The sequence below is a fragment of the Furipterus horrens genome, unplaced genomic scaffold (assembly GCF_987537825.1).
Source record: "Furipterus horrens unplaced genomic scaffold, mFurHor1.1.pri manual_scaffold_10, whole genome shotgun sequence".
Lineage (NCBI taxonomy): Eukaryota > Metazoa > Chordata > Mammalia > Chiroptera > Furipteridae > Furipterus > Furipterus horrens.
In genome coordinates, this window is record NW_028327180.1 from 62,855,817 (window position 1) to 62,871,423 (window position 15,607).

At 49.8% G+C, this 15,607-nt stretch overlaps 1 protein-coding gene across 2 annotated transcripts in view; it reads right to left on the minus strand.

The window, feature by feature from the left end:
- Positions 1-2,520: 2,520 nt before the first annotated feature.
- TRRAP (transformation/transcription domain associated protein) overlaps positions 2,521-15,607 on the minus strand; it is a 140,530-nt gene continuing 127,443 nt past the window's right edge. For both annotated transcript variants that reach the window (XM_090287915.1, XM_090287914.1), the window contains exons 65-70: positions 14,495-14,720; positions 13,453-13,670; positions 11,974-12,158; positions 7,617-7,820; positions 7,335-7,529; positions 2,521-3,619 (exon numbers count right to left, since the gene is read on the minus strand). In XM_090287915.1, the coding sequence (XP_090144041.1) occupies positions 3,335-3,619; positions 7,335-7,529; positions 7,617-7,820; positions 11,974-12,158; positions 13,453-13,670; positions 14,495-14,720 (1,313 nt within the window). In that variant the 3' untranslated portion in view covers positions 2,521-3,334. The remainder of the gene's footprint in view (positions 3,620-7,334; positions 7,530-7,616; positions 7,821-11,973; positions 12,159-13,452; positions 13,671-14,494; positions 14,721-15,607) is intronic.

Consider the following 15,607-nt stretch of genomic DNA (forward strand, 5'->3'; position numbering starts at 1 on the left):
ACTCTATCCAGCGAAATTGTCATTCAGAATAGAAGGACAGAGAAAGTGTTTCCAGGACAAAATAAAACTGAAAGAGTTCATTAGATCCAAACCACTGTTATATGAGATGTTAAAGGGACTGGTTTAAAAAACAGAAGGTAGGGAGATGAAACAAAGGCAAACTAAACAGGCAACGAGAGTGGAAAAGGAACTGTGGGTACGGGAAGCATATTGGGGGGAGGTCAACAGGGAGGGGGAGTGGGGAGAGGGAGGGAGATGATATAGGAATTGGGGATCATGGTAGGAGGGAATGGAATAGACGGAGAGAGGTTGGGAGGAACTGTATGCACAACTAATGGACATAATCTAAAAGGGGGGGACAACTGGAGGGAGGGGGGCCACCGGGTGGAGGGGAGCAGAGGGAAGGGAAATTGGCACAAATGTAATATTTTAATCAATAAAACACATTAAATCTGAAAAAAAATAAATAAATAAAAATAAAAATGCATGGTCTGGGACTTCCAGCCAGGATGGAGGCCTAGACAGACACACTGCATCTCCCTCCACAACTAAGAAGGAACACAACTACCTCAAAACTAGAGACAACCAGAAGTTCCAGAAAATTGAGCTGCCTGGAAGTCTAACAAACAAAGATATAGAGAAGAAATACTCATCTAGACAGGTAGGAGGGGCGGAGCCGGGACAGAGAGAACGCGGTGTGGTGGCAGCAGCAGCGGTGGCAGTGGCAGGCCAGCGGAAAGTGCAGTCACGCATTTTAAAAAGTCAGGAGGGACATCTGGGGAGCACTCCCAGCACCAGACCAGACTGCACAGCTCACAGTCCCAGCACCTGGGAAAATTAAGCCTCGTTTTTGACTGCGCAAATCAGTGGGGCTTGGGGCAGACGAAGAAACAGCCAGTCTCTCAGTAGAGTCTGCCTGTTTAAAGGGCCCCAATGGTCCTAGAACGTCCGCAGACCCACCCACTCTGGGAACAAAAGCCAGGACAACAGCTAAATAGGTGCCAGTCCCATACGGAAGTGGGAGAGGTGCCTGGAAAAGGAGCGAGTGCTGAGCAGGCGGCATTGTTCTCTCTCGGACCCCTCCCCCACACACAGCGCCACAACGTGGTGAAACAGTTCACCCTGTACTGCTGAATACCTAAGGCTCCGCCCCTTACAATGTAACAGGAATGACAGCTCTACCTAAGACACAGCGGCAAACAAACACAGGAGCCTGTCAAGATGAGGAGACAGAGAAGTATGGCCCAAAAAGGGGAACGGATCAAGGTTCCAGTGGTAGAACTAAGCGACAAGGAGATAGCCAACCTAACAAATGAGGAGATAGCCAACCTGGTGATAAAGATGCTCAATGACTTGACAGATATGCTTAAGTACAGCAAACACATAAGGGAAGAAGTGAAGGCTATGCTAAATGAAACGAAGGAACATACACACAAAACCAATAATGAAGGAAACCGGGGTTCTAATCAATGACTTGGAACATAAGGAAGAAAACAAAAGTCAACCAGTACAGAATGAGGAAACAAGAATTAAAAAAACTGAGGAGAGGTTGAGGAACCTCTGGGACAACTTTAAACGTGCCAACATCCAAACCATAAGGGTGCCAGAAGGAGAAGAGGAAGAGCAAGAAATGGAAAACTTATGTGAGAAAATAATGAAGGAAAACTCCCCAAATTTGGAGAAGGAAATAGACATACACGTCCAGGAAGCACAGAGAGTCCCATACAAGCTAGACCCAAAAAGGGCCACACCAAGACTCATCATCATTAAAACACCAAAGGTTCAACATAATCTTAAAAGCAGCAAGAGATAAGCAGAGAGTTACCTACAACTGGGGTACGTATAAGACTATCAGCTGATTTCTAAAAACAAACTCTACAGGCAAGGGACTGGCAAAAAGTATTCAAAGTGATAAAAAGCAAGGACCTACAACCAAGATTACTCTATCCAGCAAAGCTATCATTTAGAATGGAAGGGCAGATAAAGTGCTTCCCAGACAAGGTAAAGCTAAAGGAGCTCATCATCACCAAGCCATTATTACATGAAATGTTAAATGGAGAAGCCAAAGAACTTACATGCATGACCCATGGATTTTAAGTGCAAGGAGAAGGTTGCTGGAGAGAAGGGGATACTGGACGAAAGGGGGTTAAGGGAGACAAAATTGGGACAACTGTAACAGCATAATGAATAAAATGAATAAAATATACTTTAGTTATCTGAGCACGCAGATTATGTGCATACACTGGTTATGTGCACACAGAGGTTATCCGCTCACACAGCAGCCCTGACACGTGGAAAAAAAGCTGAAAAGAACCAGAATCCTGGGCCAGCTTTCACGCCATTGAAGTCGAACCTGCCTGCCTTGTCGCCATCAGGAACGGTGCTGTTTGTCTCACACCCAAGTTCCAGGCAGGATGCACCCATCACCATGCACAGCCCACGCAAGCCAGGGACCCCCGGTCTCTAAGAGCAGAAGAAACACCTTAGGAACAGGCATCTTAACACAGAAGAGACAATGCATCCTTTTATAAAATATTTATTCTAAAAAAATCACACTGTACAAATTTAGATACAACATTCTCAATACTCACTTATAAAAATGTGAACATAGACTGGAGTTAACAGACAAACTTCCGTTGCTGTTTTTCTTTTTAAATTAGGAAGGGAGAAGTGATTTTTTTCGGGTACAATGATAGTAAATGTCTAGCAGACATTCAGAGCCGGCCAGTAAAAAGCATGAGTCCCCAGCCAGCTCTCTGGTGGGATCCGTCCAAAGGCACGAGGACGGCGCCCCGCAGGTGACAGGGCCTCCTGAACCCGTCACACGTTCAGTGAGACCCCTGGCACCGGCTCACACAGCACAGACATGTATGCTCACGACCTGCTCCTAGATGCCCACATCTCTAACCACTGGGCCTCTGTACAGTATGATAGGGTCTGTACAGAAGCACAAAACCCAGTGAGGCACTGCTTCTGGGAGCTATGGACAGACATCACAGAGCTGTTCCTACAGGTTGGCTATTGCTCACCCAGACGGAGGGGACAGGGAGTCACACATAAAATCCAGGCCAGGGACCCTGCCTTCCTGAGAGGTTCTTTTAAAAGCCCAGAGTGAGTTCCAGCTCTGGAGTTTGGAACCACACCCCCCCCACCTTAGTTCAGCCCCCCACTCAGCTGAATCCACCCTTTCTCACGCAAACTGTCAGCAAAGCGGCAGCACCATGGGGACCAGAGCTCCCAAACACATGTGAGCAAAGCCAAGGAGCTGGCTGGAGCGCCAGCGGTGGGGAGTCTGGGCGGCGCCCTTCCTGTTCCGGGGGATGGGGTGGCCGTGTCACAGCCAGGGATGCCAGGCGGGGTCCATGCGGCACAAGTTGTCCAGACTGTTGGCGGCAGCCACCAGGGTGTTCACTTTGCTCTCCCCACCTTCAAACTGGGCGAGGTTGTGCAGGCGGGTCATGATGGCCGTGACAGCCTTCTGCACCAGGGAGACCAGCTGCTGGCTGTCCATGTTCTCCGGCTGCCCGGCAGCCGAGAGGGGAGAGGAGGTGTCCTCCTGCGTTTTCTTGTGCCAAGCAATGATCTCATCCCGAAGCACAGTTTTCAGGATGCCGTCCACCTGTGCGAGGAGGGAATGAAATGATCCATGTTTAAGCAAGAAAGGCTGGAGAGACAGCTGCCCCAGGGAACTCAGCACAGCCTAGGGCCCTTCGGGTTCAGCCACCCCAAATGCGCTCGGGAAGCTGCTTGGACAAACCACTCCTCCACACAGAGCAGTGGCGGAAAGCCTCACATCAAGGTCCGGCGTTGCTGTCCGGTCCCCACAGAGCTGGGCACACGCATCCAATGGCGCCTGCTGCCTCGTGCTGCTCCCTGGGGCCCACCCATCTGCCCTCTGTTCCACCCCACACCCCCTAGTGCCCAGCTTGGCAGCTAGGAGTCAGAAACACCAACACCAGCTCTAAGAAGGCTCACACCCCTAAACTCACAAGGTGCCGGGCGGCGCTGGCGCGGTCGAGGGAAGTGGGGGTGAGAAAGGCAAGGGGGAGTTCTCGGGGCCTGTGAGGTGGTCACACCGGGGCAAACGGGGGAGGCGAGGGTGCAAGCACGTGGGTGCTGCAGGGCACGTGTCTCGGGACACGGACGGGCACACAGGCCCAAGCTGCGAGTCGCCTGGGGACGCTGGAGGGCCTGGGAGAGCCGCCTGGGCCTGTGAGAAGTCCCTGCACAGACGGAGGCAGAGCCATAGCTCCCCCACTTCCTAACGCTTAGCCCTCAGCGCCTTAGCTTCTCCTTATAAGCAGGGCACAGTAACACAGCCTCTCTTCTCAAGTTATGTGAAGATTAAAAGACTGAATAAATTGTACAGAGTCCAGAGTGGGGCCCCTGCTGGGACCACCTCCTGATGGGAGGGAGCAGTGCCCATGGGGCAGGGCTGCCTCAGGCAGGAGCCAGCACAGAGGGCCCCTCCACTGCCACATAGCTGCCCTCGGTGAGGGAGCTAACAAGGGCAGCCGCTGAGGTGGGGGACACCAGCTGGAGGACGGGAAGAGGGGCCAGTCCAAGTGCAGAGACTACAGACAGGGCACACACACACCACGTGGGTTTGGCATTATGTTCTGATGGTGCCAAAGTAAAACCATCGCCTTTCCAGAGCCAGAGGCCACTCAGGTGGGATCTCCCGCACTCGTCTGTCTCCCCAGGAGCGGTGGGAGTTGAGGGCTGGGCTTTGCCAGCGCTGGACTTTCAATGGGCAAATGCGGTCAGAGCAAGCAGGGGGGCCAGCCAGGGACACCGAGCTGAAGGCACAGGGCTGGCGGGGGTTGGGGGGGTGGGGGGGTGGTGGATCTCACAGAAGCCCGGGCACCGTGTCCTCCAGGGAGGAAGATCAGAAGACTGGGGAGGCGGCTGAGGGCTGCTCTGGCAGGACGAGGAGGGAGCCGGGCTAGAGGAGACGGGCAGGGAACTGAAAGGCAGGACAACACTGGCCCTGAGGTCATCCAGGAAAGACAGCAGTATCACTCAGGAGACAGACCGACTACCAGCCTTGCCAAATCTTCATGAACTGAGACATCCAGCAACAATCCATCAACACATTCAAAGCCTGCTGAGCACTGTCAGGTTAAAACACCCAGGGCCGCTCAACAATAACTTCACAAGAATATGTTGAGGGTTTTACTCGGCGTTACTAGGTGCTAAGAGAATGTGTTTTTAGAAGAGATCCCCATACAGAATGGTCTCCATTTTACCTTAAGGTAAAGGCATTGGCTACATTCAGGCTGTGAAGAAATTTGGGCCCAGTCTGGAGAAGGCCCAATTTTTTCCCATCTTCACCAGCACAGTCTATGCAATGAGTAACGCATGGTGTTACGCCAAGCTGTAACATGCCTTTAAAATAAAGAGCGCCTTATTATCAACAAATCAACAAACAAGTGTTGCTGAGGACATGGAGAAAGGGGAACCCTACTGCACTGTTGGTGGGAATGCAGACTGGTGCAGCCACCATGGAAAGCAGTATGGAGTTTCCTCAAAAGATCAAAAATAGGCCTACCATAGGATCTACCAATTCCACTTCTGAGTATTTATCCAAAGAAATCAAAAACACTAATGCAAAAAGATATGTGCACCCCTAGGTTCATTGCAACACCACTTATAACCACCAAGATATGGAAGCAACCCAAGTGCCCATCAATAGACAAGTAGATAAAAAAGTTGTGGTTCATATATACAATGGACTATTAGTCACAAAAAAGAATGAAATCTTGCCATTTGCAATAGCATGAATGGCCCTAGAAGGTATGATGCTAAGCAAAATAAGTCAGAGAAAAACAAGCATCATAGGATTTCACTCATATGTGGAATCTAAAGAAAAAAATAAACAAAACAGAAACTAATAGATACAGAGAACTGATAGCCAGACAGAACAGGGGTTGGAGGATGGGTGAAAAAGGTGAAGAGATTAAGAAGTACAAGCTGGTAGTTACAGAGCAGTCATGAGGGTGTACAGCACAAACAACTATTTCTGGTGCCAGGTGGGGACTAGCCTTATCAGGGTGATCGCTCTGTCAATAAATGTCTGATCATTATGATGCACATCTGAAACTAACATAACTGAATGTCAACTATAATTGAAAAATAAACTTAAGAAGTACATAAGGGGAGCTTTCGTTCTCTTTAGTTTTCAAATTAAATGCCATTCTAATATTCTAAGGATTACCCTACAATTATTTCCAGAAGTGTAACATTTCTATCTATGCAAGAACTTCACATTTCAAGCCCCAAAGTATAAATGGGTAACAGTGACCTGCTATTCACCGCATCAGAGCAAACTTTTCCCTCAAGAAGAAACCTAAAGGCTCCTCATGTTTACTCGTGTTCACAAGAGTTCAATCCCGATACCCCAAAACAGCATTCCACGCAATAGGTATGTGCCACTGACCATCAAAAAGAGCGTGATGTGTATAAAATATAAAGTATTATTCACAGTTAAGAGTTTATTCAATAATTTAAAAACTATCCCAAGTAAATGTTTCAGGAAAACTATTAGTGTCTGAAGCCTTCTCTAGGCACAAGCTACTTACCTGAGAAAAAAAGATAAAAAGGGAAAAAGATACGGCTGGTCTCGTAAGTTAAAACAACCCAACAAGCAAACAAAAACCCACCGGTTATGTCCTTCCTCAACTGTGAAGAGACAGCTTCAGAATGAAGTGGCTCTGAAGCCCTGTATGTCCTGCCCTAGCTGGATAACCTCTGACCAGTCGCTCACCTCCCCTGGCCTCAGTTTCCCCATCTGCACAACTGCTGGGAGGACTTGATGAGACTCCATCTCAGCAGCCAGTGCAGTGCCAGACCAGACAGCACCCAGGGAGGGCCCAGGTGGCTGGAAGCTGTCCCTGGGAACAGTTGTCACACACCCCCACATGGCCAAGGGCACGCTGCCACACCTCCTGTCACTGGGAGTTTGCAACGAGCCTCGCATGTCAGGTGCGTGCGGGCCCCGTCACCACAGCCCTCATAAGACAGACAGCGCCCTAAAGGCTACTCATGCCTTTTAGCGCACAGAGGTTTGCAAAATGCAAGCAGAAGGTGGCTATAAAACAGAGTAAATACAATGGATGCGCAAGCTAACATTCAGGGAGATTATCCAACCAAGGCTTCTGGACCCCTTTCATAAACGGGTTCCTCAACATCACCAACACTGCATCTTACATCCCTTCTCTCAGCAAATGAGCTCCAGCTGCACAGCAACAGCAGCTTCTGCTGAGCACTCCGGAGAGGCCACAGCGCGCACTCCGTAGCCCCAGCCCAGCTTCACAGATGGCCTCATGACCTACCTTGAAGTTTGGCTGAGCAAAGCACCTGGCGACAGCGATCATGGAAGCGGTCAGGGGGCCAGAGACACCGATGGTGGTCAGGAATTCAGAAATGTTGGGCGTGAGGCGAAAAGGGACAGGACGGTTGGCATCTAAGTCTCCAGTCGCGTCATTTATGTCAAAGCGAAAGTAGGCAACGTTCAGTTTGCCGGTGTCCTGAATTCCAGAAGGAGACACTTCAGCAACTTAAACAGAGACTGCAGGCATCTGAAGGAGAGGGCCTGGCTGGCCACACCACATTACCTGAGCGATCTGCAGCATCTCGGGGTTGAGTCTATTTAAATGCAGGACGAACTCTGCAAAGCCAATCAGCGCCAACTGTATGGTGACCATCTTTCGGAACGTCCAGTAGTCAGTGGCGTTGGGGAAGGTGTGCAGGGCCCACTCCTTCAGCATGCTGCGCGGCACCATGTTGCTCTGGACCTCCTTGAGGATGTCCCGAAGGACCTAAAATAGGGGATCGATCACTCGTGACTTCCCACCTAACGCTTTATTTTTTCATTCCAAAGGAAAACTCTCACACTGTAACGTCTTCCTTCATAACAGCAGAGCTAATTTTGCCAACAAATACACACGCAGTGCCCTCTGACTAAACCAAGGGGTGCACGGGCCACTTAGCTTCCCTCCAGGGTCCCACACTCATGCTCAATGTGGCAGAGAAGCTGTCTACATAAAAGCCCTAGTTCATGGTGTGTGGTGTCTGTCTCACCAAACATTTAAGTAAATGTCTTGCTAACTACAGACTGTAACAGGCCAGTTAACAAAAAGAACAAAAGAATTGTTAGATCCAACACCACCACTTCATATCTAAGACTGTTAAAGACGAAAGTTTTATAACGTAAAGAGCTAGTCTAAAATCAGAGCAAATGTTACACAATACTTAAAACTGAATTCTATGCTGGAAGACTCAGGACTATCTGAAACACTGCAGATTTAGAGACGGCCTCAATAAAAAGTTTACAGAGTTAATTTAGTTCCTGTTAGACCCACTAGTAGAAGTACAAGGTCTATTCTGAGCCACATCCCACCAAGCTCTCTGAGTAACCACTAGCATGTGAGCCCCCAGCAACCAAGAGCCACGCAGGCTATCAATCACACACAGTTTCTATTCATTTCCTCCTTTGTAAAATGGAAAGAATCATTTCTAGATAGCAGAGTGAGGACTTTCAAAATCTGCTCCTTTGTAAAAGTAGTAGGAACACTGGCAAAAATCAGCAAAACAATCTTTTCCAGAACTCTAGATACTAAACAAAAGCTTACAATAATCTGAGCAGCTTTTATTCAATAAAATAAAGGTGACTCTTGGTGAGAACAGTAGGCGTTGTAGCATTTTATTTTTATTATTTTTTAAATCCTCACCCAAGGATATGTTTTACTGATTTGAGAGAGAAAGAGAAACATCGATCAATAGTCTCCCATACACAACCAGACAAGAGCTCAAACCCGCAACGTAGGTATGTGCCCTGACCAGGGATCAAACCTGCAACCTTTTGGTGTACAGGACAATGCTGCAACCCATTGAGCACCCAGCCAGGGCACCTTTGTGGCATTTTAGTTATCATACTCCCACCTCCTTCTCCACAGCTCCAGACGAACCTTGTAACTGTGGCAACTGTAGAAACTAGCAGCCAAAGGAGTGAGCAGAATGGGCTTGGTGATCCCAAAGCAAGCCTCAATGCCACAGCTGTCACTCTTGGACCTGTCCAGCAGCTTCCTGAAAAGTTTCATTCATTAGGCTTGTCTCTAATTGAACTCAGAGTTCACTCAGCAAGGAGCATCCTGTCTGAGGCATTTGTTGGAAACAATCAGGGACAACCATTTCACAAGGTTGAGGGTGCTGAGGCCCTGATGCCAGCTGGGACACAAGAGGCAGCCAAACCAGAGGAAGACCTGGGGAATGAAGTGACAGAGGGGTTCTGAAAAGCTCTAACCCAGTCCTGGGACTGTAGAAGGCCCTATGCTCTCCTGGTTGACCTTGAGACCCTGCACAAGCAGGAAGTGAAGGTCAAGGCAGTTGTAAACTCCTTGGCCACTCTCAAGTATGCCCTGAGACACGCACACACACACACAAAGGCCCTCAAAAAAGGTGAAAGACTTATCATTTCAAGGCATTTAAGACCCTGGCTGGTGTGGCTCAGTGGACTGAGTGCCGGCCTGTGAACCAAAAGGTCGCTGGTTCAATTCCTGGTCAGGGTATATGCCTGGGTTTCGAGCCAGGTCCCCAGTTCGGAGCATGCGAGAGGCAGCCAATCCCTGTATCTCTTGCACATTGATGTGTCCCTCTCTTTCTCCCTCCCTTCCCCTCTCTCTAAAAGCAAATAAATAAAATCTTTAAAAAAAGAAACTTAAAAAGTTTTTATCCAACAAGCTCACTGAATAGTGACTTCAATGGATATACATAACAAAAACAGGAACAACAAAGCCTAGGGGGAAAGATCTGATTTCTAGATCCTTTTAAATAATTATATTACTTAATAATTGTGTTACTTATGTAATTAATTATATTACTTAAAATGTCCAGTTTTCAATAACAACAAAAATTATTACATACAAAGAATCAGAAAAACATAGCCAATCCATGGGAAAAAAAGTTACTTGCTTCAAGTTACTTATGTCCAGAACATATAAAACATTTTTAGAATCAACAAAAGACAGATCACCCAATTTAAAAATGAGCAAATGCCTTAAGTACTTTTCTCCAAAGAAAATATGCAAATAGCCAACTAGCACATGAAAGATGCTTAATATCACTAGTTATCAACAACAGCAGCCAGCTCTTCACACCCACTTGGGCAGCTATAATCAAAGAAAGACAATAACAAGTGTCCTGGGAAATTAGAACCCTCACACACTGCAGTCATTTTGGGAAAGAGTCTGGCAGTTCATCAAAATGTTAAACAGTAAGAGCTACACCATTTAACCTAGCAATTCCACTCCCGCATATGCACCTACGAGAAGTAAAAACATATCCATACAAAAGCTTGTACATTATAGCATTAGCTGTAATACTGAAAAAGTATAAACAACCCAAAAGTTCATCAACTGATGAGTGGACAATTTAAACATGGTATAGTCATACAAAGGACTATTATTCAGCAATTAAAAGAAATAAACTCCTGATCTGTGCTACAAAATGAATGAAGCCTGAAAACATGAAGCTAAGGAGCCAGCCACAAAAACCACCTATTGCATGCTTCCACTGATGCATGTCCCAAATAAGCAACTCAGGGACAGAAAGACCGTGGCTACCAGGGGCTGGGAACAGGGGAGCAGGGTGTGACTCCTAATGGTATGAGGTTTCTCTGGGGGAATGAGGAAATGTTTTACAGATAGTGGCCTCGCTGTAGTTGCACAGCTGTGAATATTCTGAAAACACTGCATTGTACGTTTTAAAGGGTGAATGAACTTTATAGCATGGGAATTATGTCTCAATAAACGTTACAGAAATGCAGAGGACGAAGGAGCAGAGTTCATAACACAGCAAACCAAGGAACTCAGAGCAGGAGGGCATGCAGCTGTCCGTGCTGCTGTCAGCATCTGGACACATCAGTTAGACTTGCTGCTTATAAAACAGCAGACGTGTTTGCAAACAGAGGCCACCGGCTCCCACACTGTCAGAAGTGAATGTGGCCTTAAAAACACCATCCATCCATCTTCCACAAACCCCTCGAAAGTTCCCCTGGTCCAGAGTGACCTGGGCCCCAGTGAGGCCTTGACACTGATTCCCAAGGGAGAAGCTGAGCTATCCACAGGAGCCAACCAGACAGAGGGGTCCCACTGGCTCTGCCTGCACGGAGGTGGAAGGCTATGCCAGACCCCAGGCCTGCACGACCGGGGGCTCTGCCTGCACGGAGCACTGGCAGAGTCAAGTCCTCTGGGCCCCAGATGCACCAGAACAAGCCCCTGGGAGAGCAGAGGCAAGGCTACCACTTCCTGCTCTGTGGTGTCACTCCCAGGACCCATGAGGCCCTCTCGGGAAGCACAAGGACCCACGGCATCTGGCGGCTGCCCCTTGGAGACACACATGGTCCTGGACAAACGTTTCTAATTGTGAGCCCACGCTGCTCTGCTGCCCTCCATGGGCCGCAATCCACAGGTGAGGAGAAAACTCTGTCGCCCCGGTGGGTGCAGTCAGAGCCTATGTGGGGCCCACACAGCCAGGTCCAACGTGCTTCGGGGCTTGTCACTTCCTGTGCTCTAGAAAGTGTGCACAGCATCGAGGCTGTATACCTAGGGCCCAGCCATAGACCGGATAACAGTGCTAAGCAGATCAACAGCCTCACACCACTTAGACCAGGTTTGGCTGCCAATGAGTTTTCTAAGCGCAGGTAAAGAATTGGGGACCTCTCCAAGGTTAAAAACTTACCTCTTTTTCTTGTTATAAAAACCGATCTGCAGCAAATGTCCCTTCACCAAATCTGCAGCCATCTTGCTTCTTCCATCTCACAAGTCCAAGCTGGAACTTTGCACCCCACCCCCACTCCCCCACACATACACCCACCCCTTTCCTGAGCACCCTGTCTCAGAAGGACCACTGCCGAAAGCAGCCGCTTCCAAGGCCTCAGGCAGCAGCTGGAACTCCAACTGCCCCGGCTCATACCTGGTGGCTGGCTTGCGTGCCGCGCGCCTGCACGGTGGCCAGTCTGTCGTAGTACCGGGAGATGGGGTTGTCGTGCTCGATGCCCTTCTTGGCACAGCGCTGCTTGTAGATCTCCACCAGGGAAAGGGAAGAGGGGTTGTCTTCCACCAGGCGCATCTGTGGAGACACCGCCACGACCCGCGGCACTGCGGAGAAAGGGCGAGAGCCGTGGGGCAGCTGAGCGCGTACCCAGCCGCCGGCACTCACTACAGCTGCAAGGCTGTCCTGGAAGCGGCAGTGGGTACGGGGCAGAGCTGGAGGAACTCTGGTCCCACTGCGTGTCCTGAGGCAGCACCCACAGCACGGAGCTCACTGTGCTGGGGCCGGAGCCTGGCCTGCCAGCACCCTATGTTTAGACACAGATGGACAGAAAGTCTCAAGAAGGCAATCTCAAAAAAAAGAATAAGAAGATGGCCAGCTGTACTGGTGCTGCTGAGCAGGTTAGCAGCCACCGTGGACCCATCCCCATCGCTAACCTCTGGGCCACCTGCCCAGGACCGTCAGCAGGGGCACACAGACGCTCCAACTCTGTGAACAGAGCAAGATCAGTCTCCTGCCACATAAACCACAGCTGCTGGCTTGTTGCCGTGCTGTCAGTCTGTGAAGAAATTCAAAAGGACTCCAGCGCATGCATATATACTTAAGACTACAATTTGGTGGTAATTAAATGTCTCTTTGAAAAAAGGAAAGAACAAGCTATTATCCACAGCTGGAAGCAACCCTATAGATCACGTTACATATGTGTCAAAATACAGCTTTCTATAGACTTGTTTTTTTAACCTACTTCTTATCCTGGCAATACTGAATTTAAAAAACTTCCACATGTGACTAGAATATGCACCACAATGGGCGTCTAGCCTCAGGATTCAATACTAAAGCGTTTCACCACCAGTGTCTTCTCTGGGTGGGACTGCAGGTATCTCATCTAGTCCCGTTACAGACAGACAAGGCCTCTCACGAGTGCACCCTCAGGGACAGTTCAGCTGTGGGAGACCTCTCAGGGGCTGATGGCAGCCACCGGCCACGGTCCCTGGTCCTCCCAGGACTCCCCGAGCCACTGACAGCAAGCTGGAGCGGCGCCACACCCTGCAGCATGTGGTCAGGGGGCGTTCAGAGAGCTCACTTCACATGGAAGTGCTGGTCACAGACCCGTAACAGGCCCTCCCCTCAGCCCAGGTGTCGCCGATCCCGGGGCTGATTCCTGGGGAAGTGAAGTTGGCAGTGGGCACAGGCATGGCGCCTCGTTTTCCAAAGACCTCTGGCAAAGAGGAACCTACAGACTGGGCAGAGGCTTCCTCCAGGAGCAGGGGCCCGTGCCCCTCACGAGGCTGTCCCTGAGTGGCGCAGCTCGGCTTGTGCTCAGTGCTGGCAGACGGCGCACACGGAACCGTCCCGGGCAAGCGTGCACTACGAGGGAGCCTGCAAGCGCAGCTCTCCTACCTGTGAAAAATAAGTGCCGCTTCGTGGTTTCCTTCCTCTTCTCCAAACAGGGGTTGAGCAGGCGGAGCAGCTGCAGCACGCGCTCCTCCCTGCGCGACTCCGTCAGGCAAGCATCGTTCATGACGAGGTACGGGTAGATCTTTCCGTTGTGCCCGCGGATGTACAGCCTGCGGGCGGCCGTGTTATGCTTCTGCACGATCTCCACCCGGGGCATGAACCTGCCGGCACAAGCACACCACTCAGTCTCCACTCCGACCCTCTTCTCGGAAAAAAAAACCAGCGTTCCGAAAGCCTCGCAGGAACTGTCACTTATTCGCACCCCGCCTCTTCCTGACAAGGTGGCGCAATCACTCAAGAAGAAACCACAGCAGAGGAAAAGCCAAGGGCGGGAGGGAAGATGAGCTGGAGTTTCAGAAGACTGATCCCAGAGCCCAACTCCAGGAGCGGCATATGGGCCCCTAGGCACAGCAGGGCAGAGCTGGGAGGGCCCAGGGCGTCCCTTCTAGCACTCACAGCAGGGCAACGGACACGCCCTCGCCCTCGCGCTGTGGGCCTCAGCCACTGACTGACAAAGGTCAGGGAGGAGGAGCCTGGCCAGGGCCCACATCAGGCTTGGGGGACAGGGAAGTGAAACTCTGGATTGTGTGGGAAAGCTGAGCTCCGTGTCTGAGTGAAGAATAAAACCAGACAGCTGACTACTGGTTAAGAAAGCCACTTCACAGCCCTCTTTACATTTTAAATGAGATGTAAGGTGCTGCACTGTATTCACAACTGCCTGCATCCGTCTGAATCCTGTGCTAAGTGTAAACAGACACAGGGAACTTTATTTTGTGAAGTTCTGTGGGTAATCTGAAAAGGTCCTTGGGAAGCGAACACAAACTTGACTGAAACAAGACATTCAACCCATCAATCAGACCAGACCCTTCAGGGGTTCCACCACTCAGCCTCGGGCATGCCTGCGTTCTGTGAAACAGGCACCACACCGCCCGGTGGGTATTCTGCGGGCCCGGCTGAGTAGCTGAGCCAGGCCAGGCACACTCACCGAGCAATCTTGATGTAATAGTGCGTTGGCTTCGGCATCAGAAATTCCCCCGGGATTTCAACCTCTGCTGTCTGTGCCGAGAAATTGCTCAGAAACCGACACTTCTCTTCTATGAGGAAGAACTTTGGAAGTTGCTTGGTTTTGGCCTCCAGAATTTTGATCCACTTTTTCAATTTAGAAATAAGGTTATGAAGCTTCATGGATCCTGGAACACTGAAGTCAAAATCTTCAAAATAAAATATGCATAAACGTTTTTAGTCACCTGGGCTATTTCTAATTCACCCCCAATCACTGCTCAAGCACCTCCCAGCTAGAACAGGCCTATTTTCTATCTTATCTGCCACCACGCCCCAAAGACCTTCTTGCCTTTCAATGTGTAAGCTGGGGCCTAAAAAGAGAAAACAAAGTCCAGTGTGGCCGCTCTCCCAGTGCCAGAGATGGACCCTCACCCCAACACAACCCACCCCCTTTAGGAAGGATGTGGGGACCCCGGGAGGCCCTTGCATCCATGTCTCAGCATCGAGCCCCCCCCACCCCACCCCCCTAGGGTGCTGGGAGCCCATCTGCCACACGCTGGTCACCTCTGAGAGCAAGTGTTGCCTTGGACACCAAGGCCCTATGTAATCAAGCTGGAGCAAAAGGAGAAAATAGCCAGAAAGGGAAATTATAAATCAGCTTCATCAGAAGGAATTAAAGGCAAGAAATCAAAATGGCAAAAATGGAAGACATCCCTTTTCACTTAAGCATTAAAAATGCTCTGGTTAACGCAGTCCTCAGAGTTTATTAAGACTCAATTTTACATAGGGGGACCAAGATGGCCGCGGAGTAGGAACAGTGTTCTCAGCTCGCTCCTGTTAAGGAGACAATCCAGGAGGAACAAACTCGGGGAGGAATGACTGAGTGAGTGGGAATATCTGATAACGTGAACGGGGAGATCGTGGGAGCAGCGTGGAGGGGGGTGGAGGGGTTTATCACAAACTGCAGGCTGAGTCATTCTGAGACTCCGTGCGTTTGCAGTATCAAGCTGGAGAGCTCACTAGCTGGGAGTGAATTCTTGTAGGGAGCTAGGGAGAGGATTTGGCCGAAAAAGCCAGAGGAGGGAGAGAACAGTGA